General features: G+C 38.8%; 1 protein-coding gene across 1 annotated transcript in view; it reads right to left on the bottom strand.

Annotated features, from left to right (window-relative positions):
* Positions 1-6,340: 6,340 nt before the first annotated feature.
* The window catches only part of Slc25a14 (solute carrier family 25 member 14), a 29,730-nt gene continuing 11,792 nt past the window's right edge, over positions 6,341-24,278 (bottom strand). Inside the window, 6 exon segments of the mRNA XM_070038933.1 lie at positions 6,341-6,786; positions 8,928-9,008; positions 11,626-11,761; positions 12,702-12,826; positions 16,040-16,135; positions 23,075-23,160. Of these exon segments, the coding sequence (XP_069895034.1) occupies positions 6,745-6,786; positions 8,928-9,008; positions 11,626-11,761; positions 12,702-12,826; positions 16,040-16,135; positions 23,075-23,160 (566 nt within the window). The 3' untranslated portion in view covers positions 6,341-6,744.

A 24,278-nucleotide genomic window follows, 5' to 3' on the forward strand; every position in this document is an offset into this window, starting at 1 on the left:
GGAGGCTGAGATCTGAGGATGCATTTCAAAGCCAGCCCAGGCAGGAAAGTCCGTGAAACTCTTAACTCCAATAAACACTCAGAAAACCCGGAAGTGGCTCTGTGGCTCAAAGTGGTAGAGCACTAGCCTTGAGCTGAAGAGCTGAGGGACAGCGCCCAGGCCCAGAGTTCAAGCCCCACGACCACCAAAAAAAAAAAAAAAAAGATTGTTGGGAATGGCCATTCTGAGAAGACATGAAGACATTTGGAAAAAACAGAGCAATTGTATTATTTTAACTTACATACAATATCCTATTAGAGTAGGTTTAAAAGCTCTCATAAGCTGGGTGCTGGTGGCTCACGCCTGTGATCCTAGCTATTTAGGAGGCTGAGATCTGAGGATCATACTTAAAAGCCAGCCCAGGCAGGAAAGTCCGTGAAACTCTTACCTCCAATAAACCACTAGAAAGCTGGAAGTGGTGCTGTGGCTCAAGTGGTAGAGCGCTCACCTTGAGCTGAAGAGCGCAAGAACAGCACCCAAGTTCAAGCCCTACCACCAAAAAAAAAAAAGCTCCCGTAAGTGATATGCTTTAGTAAATAGAGAATTATTAATTTATAATTCCATTCTTAGTAGTTTAATAATTTATCCTACACATTTGTTTATAACAAAATACTATTTTGCACTAGAGGAGAGGATGAGAAGTCCAGTCCCATGTCCTAATTATTAAATTTCAAACTGGAATCTGTATCAAGAATTTCAGATTCTGCAGTAAATGAAAATGTTCCAATGCACAACCAGAACAAGTTCTTGTTATTCCAGTGTGTTACCTTTAATAACAAGAACTTTTTCCTGGATCCTGCTATGCTACCCAACCCTGGAGGAAGAAAGGGTAGGGTAGTGATGAACCAGGTCATGAAGAAGAAAGCCCAACAAAAGAGAAGGAAGTAATAGAAAGTGGAGAACAAAGTCAAAATGATAGAATCACACTGACAAGTGTCCAGGAAAATAATCTAAATCCTGTATTACAGTTAAGTGTCAAAGAGTGACCAACCACAAAAATTATTGATCTTCTTTTTTTCATGGTGCTATAAAGATAGGGGAATTAATGAAATCAATATATTTTAGCGCACACCTGCCATAAACTTACAGTCAATAGGACAAGGAAGTCAGTACACCTCTAGCATAGTGATTATAAGCATGGACTCATGAATCAGACTGCATGGGTTAATATCCTGGCCCTGCCATTTTCTACAGGCAAAGCATTTCATCCTTCTATACTTCTATTACTCATCTACAAAACAAGAATAATGCCGGGCACCGGTGGCTCACGCCTGTAATCCTAGCTACTCAGGAGGCTGAGATCTGAGGATCGTGGTTCAAAGTCAGCCCAGGCAGAAAAGTCTGTGAGACTCCAATAAACCACTAGAAAACCGGAAGTGACACTGTGGCTCAAGCAGTAGAGCACTTGCCTTGAGCTGAAGAGCATAGGGACAGCGCCCAAGTACCAAAAAAGAAAAGACAAAAAATGTCAGTTAACAAAATAAGGTCCCATTATGTTTTACTAGCTGGCCTCAAAGTCCTAGGCACAAGTGATCATCCTTGCTTCATCATGTTTGGCTTAGTTATTACTTTTGTCTACACTGTCTCACTCTCTAGCATGTCTCATTGAAAGGAAAAATTTTCAATTTACAGTCTACCTTCAACTATGACCTGCTAGGGCTGTGAAAAATAAGTTATGAACTACTATGAGTTCAGGGTTATTAAAGGGGGTATTAGGAAGTACATGAAGAAATTCTGAAGTATCTCTTTGTATAACACTGTGAAGTAGGCAATGGGACACAGAAGTATGGACTGCAGGGCTGGGAAGGTGGCTCAGTGGTAGAGGGTTTGCCTTGCATGCCTGAGGCCCTGGGTCCGATTCCTCAGCACCACATAAGCAAAAAGAAAAAAGCAGGAAGTGGCACTGTGGCTCAAGTGGTAGAGCGCTAGCCTTGAGCTGAAGAGCTGAAGGACAGAGCCCAGGCCCAGAGTTCAGGCCCCACGACTGAATCCAAAAAAAAAAAGTATGGATTGCAGGGGAGGGGTCTGGGCTGCAGATAAGACACATTTGGAAGCCATTAGAGTATAGACAGTACTTGAACCCATGGTAATATTGCCTTTCTAGAGGGTTAGTTTGAAGTAATGCTCATCATAAACCATCTAATAATTCAAATTTTAATTTAATTTAAATCCTGTAGTAATTTCTGAACCTTTACTAGGTTTTTAAGCAGTCTATCTGAGCAACTAATTTATTCATTTAACAAATATTATGTATACACACACACACACACACACACACACACACACACACACACACACACACACACACACACACACACACACACACACACACACACACACACACACACACACACACACATATAAAACTATGCTAGGCCCTGAGAATTCAGCAGTGAGAATAAACAATGTAATTCCTATCTTTACAGGTTACACACTGATGGAAGAGGTAGGTATTATTCAATCACACAAGTACAATGAGAAAAGTTATTTACACTAGGATAGAGGAAATCACTGGAAGATATTTCTTAAAGGGCTAATATTTGTGGTAAATCGGAACTATGTCCAGTATTTATTTTAAAAAAAAACACACTTGCAACTTGCATATCGTGAAAGTATGGCTTTTCTTCTGCCCATCTTTTTTTTTTTTTTTTGGGGGTCCAGTCGTGGGGCCTGAACTCTGGGCCTGGGTGCTGTCCCTCAGCTCTTCAGCTCAAGGCTAGCGCTCTACCGCTTGAGCCATAGTGCCACTTCCGGCTTTTATTTTTTTGCTTATGTGGTGCTGAGGAATCGAACCCAGGGCCTCATGCATGCAAGGCAAGCACTCTACCACTGAGCCACTTTCCTAGCCCTTGCCCATCTATTTTATGAGTAGGTTAATTTGATGGATGTTGTAAATGTTTAAAAAAAATAAATAAATACAGGGAACAAGAATGTGGACCCACAGAGACTAAGAAGGACAGATAGAGCCAAGCACTAGTAGCTCATGCCTGTAATCATAGCTACTCAGGAAGCTGATATCTGAGGATCATGGTTAGAAGCCAGCCCGGGCAGGAAAGTCTGTGAGACTCTAATCTCCAATAAACCACCAGAAAACTGGAAGTGGTGCTGTACCTCAAGTGGTCAAGCACTGGCCTTGAGCTGAAGAGTTTAGGGGCAGTGCCCAGGCCCAGAGTTCAAGCCCCACGACTGAAAAAACAAAAAGAAAGAAAGAGAGCTAGCAGTGGTCCTCCAGCCAGAAAAAAAAAAAAAAAAACTCATGTCTTCCTAAGAGCTGGGCTACTCAGCTGGGTTCTGTCTGCTTCCTCTACACATTAATAGAAAAGACATTAATTTTCCACCACTCCACTTCATTTTGCTTACTCTTTCCATCACCTCCAGCCCCCAATTGGACAAGAAGCTCTTTTTTTTTTTTTGTCAGTCGTGGGGCTTGAACTCTAGGCCTGGGCGCTGTCCCTCAGCTCTTCAGCTCAAGGCTAGTTCTCTACCACTTGAGCTACAGCACCACTTCCAGTTTTCTGGTGGTTTATTGGAAATAAGAATCTCACGGACTTTCCTTGCCCAGGCTAGCTTTGAACCATGATCCTCAGATCTCAGCCTCCTGAGTAGCTAGGATTACAGGCATGAGCCACCAGCACCGGGCTAGGAAGCTCATTTTAAGGTCTACTTATTCATCAAAGACAAATGCCTCCTTTGCTGGCCCTTTGGTGTTTGGCCTTGTTAGTGGTTCCCTAACTTCACATTTTGTGATTATCTTCAATTATTTGCTCTGTGTGTGTGTGTGTGTGTCTGTGTGTCTGTGTGTGTCTGTGTGTGTCTGTGTGTCTGTGTGCACGCGCACGCCCACGCGCATACCTGGGATTTGAACTCAGGGTTGGGTGCTCATACTATTTAAACCATGCCTCCATTTCTAGTTTTTTTTTGTTGGTGTGTTTTTCTGGCTAATTACAGATAGGAATCACTAGGATTTATCCGCCTGGGCTGGCCTTGAACTGTGATCCTCAGGTCTCAGCCTCTTGAGTAGTTAGGATTATAGGCATGAGCCACAGCTACCTAAATAAAAATACATACATACATACATACATACATACATACATACAGGGTTGAGAATGTGGATTAGCAGTAGAGTGCTTACCTAGCATGCATGAAGTCCTGGGTTCCATTCCTCAGTAGCACATAGACAGAAAAAGCCAGAAGTGAGGCTGTAGCTCTTGTGGTAGAGTGCTAGCCTTGAACAAAAGAAGCTCAGGGCCAGTCATTCCACTTCTAGGCATCTACCCTGAACAACAGGAACCAATATACAAGGACACATGCACCTCCATGTTTATTGCAGCACTGTTTGCAATAGCTAGGATATGGAAACAACCTAGATGCCCCACCACAGATGAATGGATCCAAAAATTGTGGTATCTATACACAATGGAATATTATGCAGCCATTAGAAATGACAAAATAATGGCATTTGCGGGGAAATGGATGGAGCTAGAAGGAATCATGTTGAGCGAGGTAAGCCAAGAACGAAGAGACAAACAGTACATGGTCTCCCTGATAAGTGGATGCTAAAACCAAAATGTTAGGTGATATTACAAAACTAACAGGACTTAAGAAACAAAGAACTCCCACTCATCTGGTTGAACCACTACCAAATATCCCCATGCTGCTGATCACATATATGGTATATAACATGTGAGCACCGTTATATATTACAGACTGTGATAGACAATTTGCTCCAGGAAAGTTAGAATGAACTTGTGACTTTAAATGAGCATCATTATTCCACAATACTGTGAATTTCCGGAAATTAAGTAATCACTTAATCACAATCAAAAAAAAAAAAAAAAGAACCTCGGGGAAGGGAGGGAGGGAGGGGATGGTAGGGGGAAAACAATGGAGGGGGTAACAATGTTGAGAGGAAGTGTACTCATTACCTCACTCATGTAACTGTAACCCTCTGTATAGTATCTTTACAATAAAAAAATTAAAAAAAAAAAAAAAAAAGAAGCTCAGGGACAGTGCCCAGGCCCAGAGTTCAAGCCCCAGGACTAGCTAAAAAATATCTATATATCTATATCTGTATCTACATCTATATCTATTTATCTAGCCAAACACTGGTGACTCAAGCCTGTAATTCTAGCCACTCAAGAGGCTGAGATCTGAGGATCATCTTTCCAAGCCAGCCCAGGCAGAAAGTTTGAGACTCATCTCTAATTAATTACCCTCCCATCAAAAGAAAGTTAGAAGTAAAGCTGTGGCTCAAGTGGTAGACTGCTAACTTTGTGCAAAAAAAAAAAACACTTAAGGACATCTTCTAGGTCCTGAGTTCAAGCCCTAGGACAGACACCAATAAATAAATTAATTAATTAATTAAGGGGCTGGGAAGGTGGCTCAGTGGTAGAATGCTTGCCTTGCATGCATGAGGCCCCTGGGTTCGATTCCTCAGCACCACATAAGCATAAAAAGCCAGAATTGGTGCTGTGGCTCAAGTGGTAGAGCACTAGCCTTGAGCTGAAGAGCTGAGGGACAGTGCCCAGGTCAAGTTCAGGCCCCACGACAGAAAGAAAGAAAGAAAGAAAGAAAGAAAGAAAGAAAGAAAGAAAGAAAGAAAGAAAGAAAGAAAGAAAGAAAGAAAGAAAGAAAGAAAGAAAGAAAGAAAGAAAGAAAGAAAGAAAGAAAGAAAGAAAGAAAGAAAGAAAGAAAGAAAGAAGGAAGGAAGGAAGGAAGGAAGGAAAAGAAAGAAAGAAAGAAAGAAAGAAAGAAAGAAAGAAAGAAAGAAAGAAAGGAAAGAGAGAGAGAGAGAAAGGAAAGAGAGAGAGAGAAAGAAAGAAAGAAAGAAAGAAAGAAAGAAAGAAAGAAAGAAAGAAAGAAAGGAAAAGAAAATAGGGACATAATAAATGTCTGAACAAATGATAAAAAAGATAAATATGAAGCCCTATTCATTTCATCAAAGCCTGAGTGCCTACAAAGCAGTAGGTACTGTTCTAGTAGAAGAAAGCAGGAAGAACTTTTGCCTATAAGACAAACAGAACCCTGTGTTCTGTCTTTTACCTCATTTAGCCTTTTTTCTATAGAATCTTCCAAATGAGCTACTTGCTTGTTTATTCATGCTTTGAGAAAAACCACCTGCCTGAGTGGCACTAATCCAATGAATGGCACAATGTACATATTCTATTTTGATCAATACAGGCCTTAAGAATCTGGTCTCCATCATGTCACAGTCAGCTTCATTTTATCACTTTCTAAATAATATAACTTGGAGTAGGCAAAGGAGAAAACAGTAAATGAAAGACAAAGGTCAAAGTCATTCTGCCAATAAATACTTTAATGAGAACCAAGGTCTACATAACATACACAGCAGTAATTATCCTGGCCTACACCTTCTGGTCTAGCCCAAGTTTGGTTCTAACCAATTACATTTAACACACATTTGGGAAGAAGGCCATTTTGAATGTTACCCATCAGTATCCATCTTCATAGAAGATACCAATCTGAGGCCAGACTTTCAATGTTAACACTTTCTCTCAGGGAAAAGTTAACATGGTATCACAAATACATAAATGACTTTGAACCATCTATTGTTCTTCCATCAGGATGCCTTTGTAAGACCATTGGTTCAGTAAACACTTACAACTTTGTCAAAATACATTAGAACACGAAGATTGGGGAAAGGAAAAACAGTACAAAGGCTAGGCTTACAGATATATCCAATTCTTAGATTTGAAGCCTCTTGAGCTGCTCATATGTAATAAAAAACTGAGGAGAAAGTCATGGAAAATTTCCGAGTTGATACTCAAAGCAAAACTTAGTTCTAAAATTATGCATTGTTTTCTCTTAAGTTAAGGTTCTTATAGTCTATGCATTGACTTAAATATCTTTTTTTTTGTTGGTCATAGGGCTTGAACTCTGGGCTTGGGTGATGTCTCTGAGCTCTTCAGCTCAAAGCAAGTGCTCTACCACTTGAGCCACAGTGCCACTTCTGGCTTTCTGATGGTTAACTGGAGATAAAAGTCTCATGGACTTTCCTGCCCAGGCTGGCTTTGAACTGTGATCCTCAGATCTCAGCCTCCCGAGTAGCTATGAATATAGGCATGAGCCACTGGCACCCAGCTTAAATATCTTTTTTTTTTTTTTTGGCTGGTCATGGGGCCTGAATTTTGGACCTGGGCGCTGTCCCTCAGCTCTTCAGCTCAAGGCTAGTGCTCTACCACTTGAGCCACAGCACCACTTCAGGCTTTTTCTCTTCATGTGGTGCTGAGGAATCAAACCCAGGGGCCTCATGCATGCAAGGCAAACATTCTACCACTGAGTCACCTTCCCAGGCCTTAAATATCTTTTTTAATATAACTTGTCAGATTATATATATGCTGAGTGCCTCCCATGTGCCCACTACAATTTCTTGCATAGCAATAGACACAGATTAAAAATACATTTTTAAGCTGGGCAACACCGGCTCATACCTGTAATCTTAGCTACTCAGGAGGCTGAGATCTGAAGATCATGGTTCAAAGCCATCCCAGGCAGAAATCCCCATGAGACTCATCTCCAATTACCACTCAAAAATCAGAAGTGGCACTGTGGCTCAAGTGGTACAGCACCAAGCCTTGACCACAAAGAAGCTCAGTGACAGCACAGTGACAGCACCCAGGCCCTGAGTCCAAGCTCTATAACCAACAAATATAATGTGTATATGCATGCCCACATGTGAGCACACACACACACACACACACACACACACACACACACACACACACACACACACACACACACACACACAAGAATATCAATGACAACATATAACTCAGTGCTTGAAATGTTGCTATACACACTGAATTTCAAGGAGGGAAATAGTATCTCAGCCTTCAGACCCCATAAGGACAGGGAATTAATGTATAACCCTTGAAGTACCACTAAACACATCAATCATCATGCAGTGTCTAGAACATAGCTCTGTGCACTGCCATGGCTCCCACACAACTGAGGGAGATTCACCCATGAGAAAAGAATCTTAGTAAACTGTGGATTCTTTTCCTCTATAAATATTTTCTATCTTGTTAGCATTCCCAGATATTTTGTCCGTTAATGGGGGTACAAAATCTCTATCACCTTAGCACAAACTTTCCTATGGGCATCTCCCACCAGAATTTCTAAAAAACTTCATAGCACATTTCAGATTGGTTGTACTGTCATTCTTTTTTTTTGGGGGGGGAGGTCCGGTTGTGGGGCCTGAACTCTGGGTCTGGGTGCTATCCCTTAGCTCTTTAGCTCAAGGCTAGTGCTCTACCACTTGAGCCACAGCACCACTTCCAGCTTTTTTCTTTTTCCTTATGTGATGCTGAGGAATCGAATCCAGGGCCTCAGGCATGCAAGGCAAGCGCTCTACCACTGAGCCACCTTCCCAGCCCTCATTCTAGTTTTGTTTGTTATTCTAGTTTTGTTTTCCTGGGGCTTGAACTCTAGGCCTGGGCACTGCCCCTGAGATTTTATGCTCAAAGCTAGTGCTCTATCACTTGAGCCGCATCTCCACTTCTGGTTTTTGGTGGTTAACTGAAGACAGGAGTCTCATAGAATTTCCTGCTTGGGAGGGATGAATGGTGATCCTAGATCTCATCTTTCTGAGTAGCAAGGATTATAGACATGAGCCACCAGCACCTAACATTCTGTTTTAAAAAGAAAATTCGCCCAAGTCAGGAGTTCATGCCCCAGGACTGGAACCAACAAAAGGGAGCTAGAAGAAAATTTGACCATTCTTTACTACCTCCTTAAGTTTATATTAACCTCCAAATGAGAAGTTCCATCCTCAGTGGTCACCAGTGGGATACTTACGTCTCTTACTGGCTGAAAAAGATTTAGTGATCAAATTTTCCTTCTTGAAGCACTTGCTTCTAAAAGGATACAATGATGTTCCAGGGCCCAAGTCGAAGCCAGTTTGGCCAAAATCCTTTATAGAGTGCAAAAAAGCCCTCATGTTTCCACATCTGAGGAAAAAAAAACATAATCAAAATCAGAGTGAATTCCCCTTTCTCTTACATCTGACAATCATCTTCCATCCCTACCTCAGCAAATACATCTCTATGAATGGTCTTTTTTCCTAAGGATATACTTTGAGTTCATATTCATCCACAAAACCTAACCAAAAAATATTTACTGAACAATGTATACTTCTTATGGCTGAATACAATTGTAAACATATTTGAATATCTGTAGTAGCCAGCTTTCAAGATGACCCTTAATGAAGACTACCTCAGTTATTCATGGCTCTCACCTCACAATATATCAGGATTGTTTATTTCTCCAATAAAATACAAAAGCAGCATACATGTATCACTTCCAATACTATGTCTTAAAATACATTTTATGGCCAGGTGCTGATGGCTCATACCACCAGATAGATAGATAGATAGATAGATAGATAGATAGATAGATAGATAGATAGATAGATAGATAATGATAATGATAATAAGGTATTGATCTCATTTCTCTTGGATTACTCACACTGTAGGAAACCAGATACCTCCTCATAAAGAGGGGCTTACCTATTATGAAATTAAGGCCTACAGACAATAGCCACATGAATATTTTTCTGTTTTTGTTTTTGTTTTTTTCTGGGCCTGGGCACTGTCCCTCAGCTCTTCAGCTCAAGGCTAGCGCTCTACCACTTGAGCCACAGCGCTACTTCTGGCTTTTTTTTCTTTTTGTTTATGTGGTGCTGAAGAATCGAACCCAGGGCCTCAGGCATGCAAAGCAAGCGCTCTACCACTGAGCCACCTTCCCAGCCCCGGCATGAATGTTTTGTTTAGTTGCCAGTACTGGTGGTTGAACTTGGGGCCTCATGCTCACTCAAATTCTTTACTCATAGCTGGTGCTCTACTATCAGAATTCACACTTCACACCTCCAGTCTGGCTTTGTGCTGGTAATTGAAGATGGAATGTCACAAACTCTTCTACCTAGTTTCTGGGCTAGTTCTGAACCATGGTTCTCAAATCTCAGCCTCCTTAGTAGCTAGCATTACAGGCATGAACCACCAATTTCCACCCAGAATGATGTACTTACAATTCAAATCTGATCTGATTAAAAACTTTTCAAATCTTCCCCCCAAAATAAAATGTACAAGCACCTCAATATAATATTTCCTATCCTTTAAAACCTAACAACCATTAGCCACCAATATGAAGACCACAGTAAAAAATACTGGTTGATTCCAGTGGTCTGGGTTTATCATAACACTCACACTGATAGGCTGTGAAACCCAGGAGGTCATTTGATCCCTCAGTGCTTCAGTATCTACCTTGTCGGGTAAAGTCAAGAATTCAATGATTAAATGCATGTAAGTCTCATTAGACAGCTCCTAACACACAATAAAGCACCCACCAGATGTGAAGTATTATTATTCAATTTACTACCATCAATAGGGAGCTAATTTCCAACTTCCCAAATGGGCTATAATTTTCTCCCATAGAACTCTTGAATTTATCACTTACAAGGCTGTATTGATTATCTATTTGTCAACCGTATTTTTTTTTTTGGGTCCGGTCGTGGGGCCTGAACTCTGGGCCTGGGATCTGTCCCTCAGCTCTTCAGCTCAAGGCTAGCGCTCTATCACTTGAGCCATAGCACCATTTCCGGCTTTTTTCTTTTTGCTTATGTGGTGCTGAGGAATTGAACCCAGGGCCTCATGCATGCGAGGCAAGCACTATACCACTGAGCCACCTTCCCAGCCCCTTAACTGTATTTTTGTAATAACTACAATTTCTCTGTAGATACAAAAATGGTGCCTGATTAATATATAATATTTTTCCATGAAACTGATAAGCAGAGAAATTATATGGCACCATCATATGTTAGTAAAAAATTTGTTTTCATAGCAGTAATATCACCAATAATTATGTAACACATTTATTATATTCAACTTCTATTAAACATAACAGTAGAGTCACTGCAAAGTGTGAACAGCAGAGCAATCTTGAATTTAAATCAAGCACCAAAGTTTTGTTGTTGTAATGGTAGTGGTGGTTCTTTTTGCTCGTACTAGGGCTTGAACTCAGGGCCTCACACTCTTGCTTGGTTTGCTTGCTTGACTGGAGCTCTACCACTTGAGTTATACCTATCACCTTGCTTCTTGTTGGTTATCTGAAGATGGAGAGTCATAGTATTTTCTGCCCAGGGTAGCTTTGAACCTTTATCCTCTAGATTTCAGCCTCCTGAGTAGCTAGGATTACAGGCCTAAGCTACCAGCATTTGGCATGTTTTTGTTTTTTAAAGTGAGAGGTTTTCAATTACAGGGTATCCTATCTGTAATGGGCAACTGGGGGATATATTAGTACTTTCTATCAGTAATTCTACATGGTATTATTAATAAAAATATCCAGCACATATTCTCAAGCACTCAAATTAGAATAATAAGGACCACCATGTATCAGCAGATTACCAAGGAGACAGAATATCCACTTGGAACAAACTCTGAGCGGCTACTAAAAATATATATGATTCTTTCATTTTTTTGAAAGATATATAGCAACCAAGAATAAGGACTGAAAATGGTCTGAAACACCAAAGAAAATGAAAAATGAAAACTAAACCTACAGTGTGCATACCTTTAAAATGCCATCCAAAGTGCCCTTGTAAAGGTCAACATGTCCCACAATTGCCCTCTGATTCATCATTCGAGTTCGCACCACATCAACTGGATTGGATGCCAGAGCTCCAGCCAAGCCACATGTAAAGCTGGAACTAAAGATGAAAACTTTAGATTGCCCACATTTCCACCTACTGCCCACCTAAACAGAAATGATATCAAACACATAGGTACAATAATTCAGAGCTTGTAGATAAAACCAGACACTCTTTCATTATAAGTTGAAGAGAAAAGAAAACTTTTCCAACAAGACATTCATTTTCATTCAGTTTTCAATCTGAAATTCAGCCTCCTCCTTACAAGAGTACACAAGGCTAACAAGATCACTAAGCAAGAAGTGATATACATCATCTATTAGTTACATAAATTTTTCAAACCACCGCATCATATGTCAAATGTATTTGAGTAGCAAAATATCACAAAGACTGCAAGAAAAACCAAATAGAAGATGAGACTGTGCTTTCATTTCAGAAACTATAAAATCTTCCCTTTTTCTAATTCCCACTGAGAGTTTGCTTCATGATAAAAGAAAATTAATCCAAGAAAATTATAGATGTGCTTTTTATATGCAAAGGCTATGTATGAACAAGTGCAAATTCCATAGACATCTATTAGATTACTACAGTACACACTATTCCCAAGTAGCCTAAGGGCCCAGAGCACCTGGAATCAGCTCTGTAAAGTAGGAAATGTTCCATGGAGAGAAAGGGATAGCATGGGTAGTGGAAGGGAGGGAGAATACAATCCAACCACCATATATACATATATATATATATATATATATATATATATATATATATATATATATATATGAAAATACCATACTAAAACCCATTACTTTGTATAATTGATTTACACTAAAACAAGAAAAGTATAAAACATTCAGAAGGTGTAAAGGGCTAGCAATAGGTGAGACAAGACAAGAGTATTAAGGCCATCCATACCAGTTTTACTCTATTTGAGGATATAAATGAAAGAGGCATTTAATGCTCAAATTCCTGAAAATAAAGTATGAACAAAGACAATCCTACTTACACAAAGTGAGTTAAAATGGTGTCTCCCATCATTCCTGACAGTATCAGATGCTTTTTGGTAATATCATAGACTGGTAGTTCTACTCCCACAACAATAGCAGCACGCTGAGCAGTTGGGACCACACCCTACAAAATACAAGTGTCATTATACTCCAAAGAAATAGAGAATAACACAGACTCCAAGTGAACAAAAACAGGTTGAACTGAAAAAGGCCAGAAAACCCTAAGATTCTTCTTTCAAATCAATAATCAACACTGGAACATTTATAAATTCCCAACTCACTTGCTACCATAAAAATACAATAATTGATATCAGGTAAGGTATAAGAGAAAAAAGAAACACAGACAAATTAGATTTCATCATAATTGAAGACTTTTTGACATAAAAGATACTATCAAGAAAATGAGAGAATTCACACATGGAGAAAAATATTTGTACATCAAATTTCTGATGAGACCAGGGTACAGAATAAAGAACTTACAACAGTAAAGATTGGAAAGTATTTCCCCTAAACAAGATATACAAGTAGCCAATAAAATAGCACACACAGGGGCTGGGAAGGTGGCTCAGTGGTAGAGTGCTTGCCTTGCATGCCTAAGGCCCTGGGTTCGATTCCTCAGCACCACATAAGCAAAAAGAAAAAAGCCGGAAGTGGCGCTGTGGCTCAAGTGGTAGAGCGCTAGCCTTGAGCTGAAGAGCTGAGGCCCAGAGTTCAGGCCCCACGACCAAACCCCCCCCCAAAAAAATAATAAAATAAAATAAAATACACACAAAGTTACTTAACACTGGTCATTAGAAAAACCTATCTGACTTATACCAAGTGTAATGACATGCCTTTTGATACCTACTAGGATGGCTATAATCATTGTGTTTGTGTGTGCCAGTCCTGAGGCTTGAACTTAGGAGCTCTTGCTCTCACTCAACTTTTTCTCTTACCACTGGCACTCTACCACTTGAGCCACACCCCCCACTTTTGGATTTTTTTGCTTAATTGGTGATAAGAGTCCTACAAGACTTTTCTTCCTGTGCTGGCTTCAAACCTTAATCCACAGATCTCAGTCTCTTGAGTAGCTAGGATTATAGGTGCAAACCACTGATAGCTGCTTTATAATCATTTTCAAAATTAATGAGTGTTGGTGAAGACGTGGAGAAATTAAAATCCTTATTCATCGCTGTTAAAATGAAAATAAAATACCAACTATAGAAAGCATTTAGCATTTTTCAAAAAGTTAACATAAAATTACCAGATGACCTAGCAATTTAATATGTAGATATGTGTACAAGAAAAGTGATAACAGCTGGGAATGTGGCTTGCCTCGCATGCATGAAGCCCTGGGTTAGATTCCTCAGTACCACATAAACACAAAAAGCCAGAAGTGGTATTGTGGTAGTTCAAGTGGTAGAGTGCTTGCCTTGAGCAAAAGCAGCTCAGGGACAGTGCCTAGGCCCTGAGTTCAAGCCCCAGGACTAGCAAAAAAAGAAAGAAAAGTGATATCATCTTCATGTAATATATACACAAATGTTCACAGAAGCATTAGACATAACACCAATACCATAGCAACCGCCATGATGCCACTGCTGCCAGAGCACATTAGACAAGCTGGGCTCTGATGGCTCATCAGAAGGCTGAGGATCCTGGTTCAAAGCCAGCCCAGGCAGCAAAGTCCATGAGACTCTTATCTCCAATAAACTACACAGAAAAACCCTAAAGTGGGGCTGTGTCTCAAGTGATAGCACTAGCCTTGAGTACCAAGAGGGTCAGTGACAGTGCCCAGACCTTGAGTTTGAACCCCAGGACCAGCAAAAAAAAAAAAAAGTATTAAGGTACAAAAAAATGTAGCATATGCATACAATGGCCATAAAAAAGAAATGAAATACAGAGCATTTGCCTAGCATGTGCAAGGCTCTGAGTTCAATCTCCATCACCACAAAAGAAAAGAAAGAAAATGAAGAATGTTTGCATAACGCAACACAGATGAACCTTGAAAATGAAAAAGAAAAAAAACATTAAATTTAGGGCTAGGATAATGGCTCAAGTGGTAGCATATTTTCCTAGCAAGACCAAACCCCTGAGTTCAAACCCCAATACCGCCAAATACATAAAGAAAGTTCTATTAGTAGATATTTCTTTTCACTTTTTGCACATTCTATTGATAGTCTTATTTACTACTGGAATAGCAGTGATCACAATACATTTAAAAGTTATAACAATCAGAAGCTGGTGGCTCACTACTATAATCTTAGCTATTAATGAGGCTGAGGTCTGAGAATTGCGGTTTGAAGCCAGACCAGGCAGGAAAGTTTGTGAGAATCTTGTCTCCAATTAACTACCAAAAAGCTGGAAATAGAGCTGTGGCTCAAGTAGTAGAGCACTAACCTTAAGCAAGAAAGCTCAGGGACAACACCCAGGCCCTGAGTTCAAGCCCCAGGACCAGCACAAATAAGGGAAAAAGTTATACCAAACTGACAATAAAAAAGTATAAATGAATACTAGAAGCTAATATGACAAAAACATTAATAGTGATTATCTCTAGGTGGTAGGACTACTAGAACTTTTCTTTCTACTTTTGTGTATTTACAATATTATCTTTTGCTTTTTTGTGTATGCAGAATGTAGGGCTTGAACTCAGGGCCTTGTGCTCTTGCCTGGTTTTTTTGCTTAAATCTGCTACTCTACCACTTAAACCACACCTTCACTTCTGGCTTTTTGCTGATTAATATGAGATAAGAATCTCATAGATTTTTCTACCCTGACTGGTTTAAACGATGATTCTCAGAGCTCTGCCTTGTGCTAGGATTACTAGCAAGATTCTACCAGTGCCTGGCATCATTTGCTTTTTATAAAGTGAAAAACATTAGTCTAGATAACGTTATAGGGCTAGGGACATAGCCTAAGTGGTTAAGCACTGGTCTAGCAAGTATAACAGTGCAAGATCCTGAGTGGTTCCCCCAGAATCACCAAAAATAAGTAAGTAAATAGATAACTTTGAACATAAGCACTACAATGAGCATCACCGACAAAAATGCTGAATTTAATTCAAAACTGGCAAAAACTATACTTAAGAATAAATTTTCTGTAAATTTGAACAAATCAAAATAGTAGTTTGAATGTTGTCAATTTTCCTAAATATACAATCTTGAAACATTAAAGCAGGAGCAAAGACCAACTGTAAAGTTTGGTCCTTTTATAGGTGATAAGGAGTTTCTTAACTTTTTTTTTTTTTTTAGAGTTTCTTAACTTTTATATGGTGTTATGTCACCATTATTTGGCTTTATATAAAAATATTCTCTTCAAGATCTTTGAGATTATAGAACAATATGAGAAAAAGAATACTCACTCTCCACAGACCCCTGGTGCCTTCTTGCTGGTATATATCAATGAAGCTGCCAATCATGCTTCCTTGGAACAGGTTCCCTTGTGCCTGCATTCGAATCTAAATGTGCAAGTGAAAAACATTTTATTTTGACAGAGATAACCAAAACGAGATGTGTTACTCTTTTAAAATTAAGCAAAAGTATTTGGGAGATCTCAAAAAAATCTCTGCTTTTATGATAAAATTAATGAGGTAAATGGACATATATTTTATATAAAAAGTCATTTCTATCAAAAGATAATTTACAGAGATTATTGTTATTAAGCTGGGTGCTATGGCTTACACTTATAATCCTAGCTATTTAGAAGGCTGAAATCTGAGGATCACAGTTCAAAGCCAGCCTAAGTAGGAAAGTCTATGAGATTCTTATCTCCAATTAATCAGCAAAAATAGCTAGAAGTAGAACTGTGGCTCAAGTGGTAGAGTACTAGCCTTGAGTGAAAAGGCTAAGGGACAGCACCCAGGCGCTGAGTTCAAGCCCCAGGACCAGCACAAATTAAAGATGATTTTATTTAGCCTTATATTCCTTATACTAAGTCCATCACTTCTGGAGTTGCAAGAAAATTGGGAGAGAAAAACAAGTATTTGATGAGTGCAAATTATAATTCTTAAGATAGAATTACTTCAGTGGAAAATTAAAAATAACCTAAATATCCAAAAAGACTAAAAACAGATTGGTTAAATAAATTATGATGGAATATCATACAATAGAATGCTACAGAGTAATAAAATTTTCCAACAGAATACTTGTGGACATTAGAAAATATAAAAATTGTTAGCTAGAGAGTTACAAAGGAAGATTTATACACAATTCTTATTAAAGATATCATTAAAATACCTATAAACACAGCAAGGAGACTAGATGAACATACATACCCAAATTGTAACAGTGGTTTATGTCTAAATGATGATGCTACAATTGGGACTTTTTCTCTTTTCTGTTTTTTTCCTACTTTCCATTTTTTCTACATTGAACACTTATTGAGTATACAATTAAAAAATAAAAATATCCCAGACACTGGTAGCTCACAATTGTAATCCTCGCTACTCAGGAGGGTGAAATCTGAGGATCGTGGCTCGAAGCCAGCCTGGGCAAGAAAGTCCATGAGACTCATCTCAAATAAACTACTCAGAAAAAGTCGGACACGGTGCTGTGGCTCAGTGGTAGAACACTAGCTTTGCACCAAAGAAAACAGAAAGTTCAAGCTCCAGGACCAGAAATAAATAAATAAATAAATAAATAAATAAATAAATAAATAAATAAATAAATAAATAAATAAATAATGTGCTAAAATATCATTTTTGCTGGGTGCCGGAGACTCATGCCTGTAAGCCTAGCTATTCAGGAGGCTGAGATCTGAGGATCATGGTTCAAAGCCAGCCCAGACAGGAAAGTCCGTGAGACTCTTATCTCCAATTAACCACCAGAAAATGAGAAGTGGCACTGCAGCTCAAGCAGTAGAGAGCTCTCCTTGAGCTGAAGAACACAGGAATAGCACCCAAACCCAGAGTTCAAGCCCTACAAACAACAAATATATATATATATATATATATATATATATATATATATATTTTATAATTTTATGTTTAGTAGACCTTACACTGAGTTCTATTTCTTAAAAGTTTGGGAGCTTCAAGAAAAATAAAGACAGCATTAAATAGCCATGTAAAAGATTAGATACAATTTCCCACAGACTCCATACACATAGAACTCAGTAGTCTAATATTAAACACCAGTAATCCAAATATAGGTTTGATTTAGAGAATTTTAGGTTTCAATAAATGACTTTGCTAAATCTTGTATAAGCAGCATGCTTTTATACAGAAAGTCAACTACTAACACAAGTAGTAGCTTTGAAATAAAAAACTTAATATAAGCCAGGCTTACCAGTGGCTCACACCTGTAATTCTAGCTACTCAGAACTCAACTCTGAAGATCACAGTTCAAAGCAAGACTAGTCCATGAGATGTTTTATCTCCATTTAGCCACCAAAAGCTGGAAGTAAATCTGTGGCTCAATCGGTAGAGTGCTAGCCTTGAGCAAAAAAAGCTCAGGGACATCACCCAGTTCCTGAGTTTTGGGACAGTGGCCAGGCCTTGAGTTTGTGACAGTCTTAGGACTGGCACAAAAAAAAACCCTTAATCCAATTAAATCAAGATGTAAATTATCTCAAGGACAAATCAAAACTACCCAACAATAATAACATTTCTTCGAGGAGGTGATTCTTGAACAGAACTACAACTAAAGTAAGGCAAGAGAATCTAGGTGATGCAAAAATGTTCATTATCCTAGGCTTTTCTCTATTTTGTGTATATTTTAAATTATCAAAAACTATACAAAAAAATTAAACTGCCAAAAACAAAAATGGAGGCCACAGTTGAGATATAACCCAAGGCCAAGCATTTATCATCCAACAGTTAATTTATCCTTATTTCCCCCAAACATTAAATGTAAGCATGAACACAAAATGTATGCTTTATGGGGCAGGAAATGTGGCTTAGTGGTAGAGTGCTTGCTTAGCATACAGGAAGCCCTGGGTTTGATTCCTTAGTACCACATATACAGAAAAAGCCAAAAGTGACCCTGTGGCTCAAGTGGTAGAGTGCTACCCTTGAGCAAAAGAAGCTCAAGGACAGCACCTAGGCCCTGAGTTCAAGCCTCAAGACTGGCCAAAAAAATGTAAGCTTTATGTCCTAGTCAGCATGATTCAAGGAAATAAAACTAATTAATTATAGAATAGTAAGCTTAAAATCTGTTTGCCTTATGAAAGTATAATATAAGAGGCAGGACATGGTAGCTTATTCTTACTTTGGATGTAGAGATTGGGAAGATTACATTTCAAAGATAGCCCAAGCCGGGTGCCAGAGGCTCACGCCTGTAATCCTAGCTACTCAGGAGGCTGAGATCTGAGGATCACGGTTCAAAGCCAGCCCGGGCAGGAAAGACTGAAAGACTCCTATCTCCAATAAACCACAAGAAAACCAGAAGTGGCACTGTAGTTCAAGTGGTAGAGCGCTCGCCTTGAGCTGAAGAGCTGAGGGACAGCGCTAGGCCCAGAGTTCAAGCCCCATGATCAAAAAAAAAAAAAAAAAAGACGGCCCAGACCAAAGATTTGTAAGACTACCATCTCAACCATTAAAGCTGATTATGGTAGTAGACCACCTATTATCCCAGATATGCAGGAAATATATAAATAGGAAGGTAACAGTCCAGAATAGTCAACACATTTGAAAAATAAAACAAAAAAGTCTGGAGGTGTGACCCAAGTGGTACATCACTTACCTATAAAGCACAAGATTCTGAGTTCAAACCCTATCACCATCAAAACAAAGAACAATATATGAAAAAAAGGTCAAACTATATTCATCCCTCCACATCCACAGTTCTGTATGTGAATTCAAATAACTACTGATAAAAAATATTTGGAGTTCTGTCATGTCATTATTACTAGAATAATACAGAATAATAGTCATTTACATCCCATAATATATTAAGTATTAGAAGTAATCTACAGATGATTTAAAGAACATGGGAGAATGTGTATATATTATGTGCAAATACTAAGCTATTCTATTAAGTGACTTCAACATCCAAGGATTTTGGTAAGGTAGAACCCATACCCCTATAGATTCTGAGGGACAATTCTACTTCCTCCTTTATTCACTTTAAACTCTGTTGTATCTGCCATAAGGCAAGCTACTTATCACTTGGGTTGAAGTCTTATGGATCATAATATATACTTTCTACAATAAAATTTTTCCTAATATACCCTGCTTTTTTAATCTATCTATTTATTAACTTATTTTTATGATGGTTCTGGGGCTTGAACTCAGGACCTTGAGGTCACAATTAGATTTTATAGTCAGGGCTGGTGCTCCACCACCTGAGCCACACCTCTACTTCTAGGTTTTTGCTGGTTAAGTGGAGATAAATTTCATGTAATTGTCTGACCAGTCTGCAGTCCTTGGATCTTAACCTCCTAAGTAGCTAGGATTGTAGGGATGAGCCACAGGCAGCAATCCTAATTTTATTTATTTTTAATTTTTTTTAATTTTTTTTTGGTCTGTCTTGGGGCTTGAACTCTGGGCCTGCGTGCTGTCCCTCAGCTCTTCAGCTCAAGCTGAGCACTCTACCACTTGAGCTACAGCACCATTTCTGGTTTTCTGGTGATTTATTGGAGATAGGAGTCTCACAGTCTTTCCTGCCCGGGCTGGCTTTGAACCGTTATCTTCAGATCTCAGCCTCCTGAGTAGCTAGGATTACAGGCGTGAGCCACCAGCGCCCAGCTCTAATTTTATTTTTGATAAAACAGAAATTGCTGTCAGGCACTGGTGGCTCATGTTATAATCTTAGCCACTCAGGAGACTGAGATCTAAAGATCGTAGTTCAGCCAGAAAAGTCTATGAGACTCTTATTTCCAATTAACCACAAAAAAGCTGGAAGTGGAGCTGTGGCTTAAGCAGAGTGATAGCCTTGAGCAAAAAAAGCTGAGGGGTATCACCCAGACACTGAGTTCAAACCCCAAGACTAGCACGAAGTCCAGCAAAGCTTCTGCATCTCATCATGAATTTAATACCTAAACTGAATGGCCTCTACATACCCTGAAGCCAAATGCATAAATCACAGTAAAAGATCACAAAATTCATGAGCAATCACAACAAAATGCTACCCTCAAAAACCAACAACAACTCAGGGGGAGGACTTTAGTTAGAAAAGATGAAGAGAGGAAGAACAAAAGAATTGTTAAAGTAATGAGGAGGAAATTGGCTGATGAAATAAACGGGCAAATCCACAATCAACTAGAAGAATACAGGGAGGAAATGATGAAGAAAATGAAGCACAAATTTTACTTATCCATTAGAAAGAATAATATTATGTCATTTGCAGGGAAATGGCTGTACCTAAGACAAATCATGTTAAGTGAGTTAAGCCAAGCTGAAAGAAATTAATGGTGCATGTATTCTCACATATGTGGAAGCCAATCTAATATATAGCTGGACATGTTCACCTAAACACAACTTCAGGCATTCATACACAAACAGACCAAAGGAAGATATAGGTACGGGAGGAACCCAAAGGTATAACTCTCCTGAACATGTAAAAACAATGTATGAAAACAAATTCCAGGAAACAGAAACTTGTCCAGCATCATTCAATACTATAGAGGTAGAAGGAAGGAAAAAGTAAATGGAAGCACTGGTCAATGGTGGTAATAAGGACAAGAAATAGAAGAGGATAGCTTTGGTAATTAAGTCTAGAAATCAGATTGATAAGGAAGTTTGAGGGAACTAAGTATTATTTTTCTTAAAATGTTGTATATTCTAACAAGTATAATTAGGTTGCAGATACTCTAGTTTTAGGATACAGTCTTGTGTCTTCATATTTATAATGTACTTCTAAAGTGATGAAAATCCTGTAGCTAAATTACTCTGACTTTAATCCAGAAAGATTAGTGTATACTTTTTCTCCATCAACTACTAGTGGTTTTTTTAATATGTGCTTCTTTTCACGCCATTAAGTCATTATAACTCTCTGAATTGGTAAAGATATCTTCTTCACTAACCTTGTTTTTGCCAGTGTTGAAGTATGCATCCTCTGACTTTTGTCTCATATCTCCCTTAAAATAATATTTTAAAATAGCCGTGTGCCAACTGCACACACCTATAATCCCAGTCCATGCTGGGCAGGAAAGTCCATTAGACAATTATCCCCACTTAAGCACCAAAACAGCAGGAGTGGAGCTGTGACACAAGTGGTAGCGTACTACCCTTGAGCAAAAAAGCTCAGGGACAGAGCATAGGCCCCAATTTTAAGACTCAGGGCTGGCCAGAAAAATAATGCTAATAATTTTTAAAATTTTTAGATGCTCTCATATCCTTAAGTCACATATTTATTGCTCTCAATCAACATAAATTGAAATATTAATGAATAGGAAATATTTACCATTTATGAAATAAATATAAAAATTGATTTTATTGGTTCTGTTTTGGGGGAGGTTGTTTTTGTTTTTGTCAGTCCTGGGGCTTGAACTCAGGGCCCAGGTGCTGTCCTTGAGCTTCTTTTGCTCAAGTCTAGCACTCTACCACTAGAGCCACAGCACCACTTCTGGCATTTTCTGTTCTTGTGGTACTGATGAATCAAACCCAGGGTTTCATGCATGCTAGGCAAGCACTTTTAACCATTAAGCCACATTCTCAAAAATTGATTTTAAAATAAGTGTTTCATTCTGTGATTATTTAAAATTTTAACACATCAGGCCGGGCGCTGGTGGCTCACGCCTGTAATCCTAGCTACTCAGGAGGCTGAGATCTGAGGATCGCGGTTCAAAGCCAGCCCGGGCAGGAGAGACCATGAGACTCCTATCTCCAATAAACCACCAGAAAACCGGAAGTGGCGCTGTAGCTCAAGTGGTAGAGCACTCGCCTTGAGCTGAAGAGCTGAGGGACAGCGCCCAGGCCCAGAGTTCAAGCCCCACGACCGACAAAAAAAAATAAAATAAAATAAAAATAAAATAAGAAAATAAAATTTTAACACATCAGCACAGGTAATTCATAGTGCTGTTTCTCAATTCAGAATATCTTAATACAGGCCTAAATATACCATTTTTAAAAATTATGTTATTATTATTATAAAGGAGATATATAGAGGGGTTACATTTATAAAATATACCTTTTTTGCCAGTCTTGGGGCTTAAACTCTGTGCTCTATCCCTGAACTTCTTTTGCTCAAGGCTGGTTCTCTTCTACTCCACTCAAAGTACCACTTCCAGCTTTTTCTGTGTAATTTACTGGAGATAAGAGTCTCACAGACTTTCCTGTCCAGGCTGGCTTCAACCCTCAATCCTCAGATCTCAGCCTACTGAATAGCCAGCATTATAGGCTTGAGCCACCAGCACCCAGCTCTACTCAAAGTTTTTAATACTTGTCAGTGCAGAGTAGGAATCTAACTTAAAGGTTGTACTCTCTTCAAATCATTCTGAACACATCCATTTCTCTTACCTTTAGAACATCGGTGGGGTTGGCTATAGTGGAAGATATCACTCCTGACACTACACCACAGATCATATTAATTAGAAGAGTTTCATCTGTAAAAAAGATTTTTAAAAGATCTGCTTTTATTAGGCACTAATTTCTGCAAGGAGAGCACTGAGACATTAGAGAAAGAGAACCTGGGTCAGAAAGATGACTTTAGAAATAAACTACAAAGCTAATGGTAAGTAAAGGAACTTCAGTATGTCTAGATCCCAACTCACTACAAAATATCTAAAAATTACAAAATATAAATAATTTCTAAAAACATTATAAACTAAAGAGCAATGGAACATATCTTGTTCTACATAAATGTCAGTAAACTACAGGAATTCAGAATGTGGTAATTCTCCTTCAACCACTTCAAAAAGATAACATTAAAAAAAAAGTTTTTTCACATATAAGAACCAACTGTTAAGGCTCTGGAACTGAATATTATAAAATAAAATCTTATGTCTAATTGAAAAGTTATGTAAATATTAATTTGGTTGGCCTTAAATATCTATTAGCTTCTATTTATTTACAGGGCTCCAGTAGTCAAATATAAAAAAAAAAACAGTATTTTTGCAGAATTGGGGAGCTGTAGGGTGAATGGAATAAGTCAGGCTTTCTCATCTGTAACTTCTGGGGTTCTTTAGCCCTATACATCCCCAAAACTGAGATTCAGATGGTTTCAGCATATTGATATAATTGTCAGCTATGTATGCATGTGCTACCTTAGGTAACCCTGAACATGTCCTTGAGACTAAGTGTGTATATATAACCATCCTTAGTCAAATGCTACTTTAGTCTAGAGAGGATATAAACAGGTAACCCTGTTGGGCAGTGTGTTGCTACTGGAGGACAAGGTATGAGGGATGATGCCAGTGAGAGAGAGAATGTGAACCTATGAAGAGAATGAAGCTGGTGCTGCTGTGCAGAGACTGTGAGTCTATGCTGGGATGGGCCAATGAAGAGTGTGTGATTAAGCAATGGGTACTGCTAGTGATAATTCAATGGACAGGGAGCCTGGTAATAAACATGACCTCCATGCCCACCCTGTCTGGCATCTTTCTACAGCCTTCTTGAATCTGAGACCCTGAGAAATACTTGCAACCCAGGAGCAAAAGCAAGATCTTACACATGCTAGGCAAGCATTCTACTCCTAAGCTAATACCCTCAGCAAAAAGAAGCA

The sequence above is a fragment of the Dipodomys merriami genome, unplaced genomic scaffold (assembly GCF_024711535.1).
Source record: "Dipodomys merriami isolate MVZ:Mamm:240054 unplaced genomic scaffold, mDipMer1.0.p SCAF_3, whole genome shotgun sequence".
NCBI lineage: Eukaryota > Metazoa > Chordata > Mammalia > Rodentia > Heteromyidae > Dipodomys > Dipodomys merriami.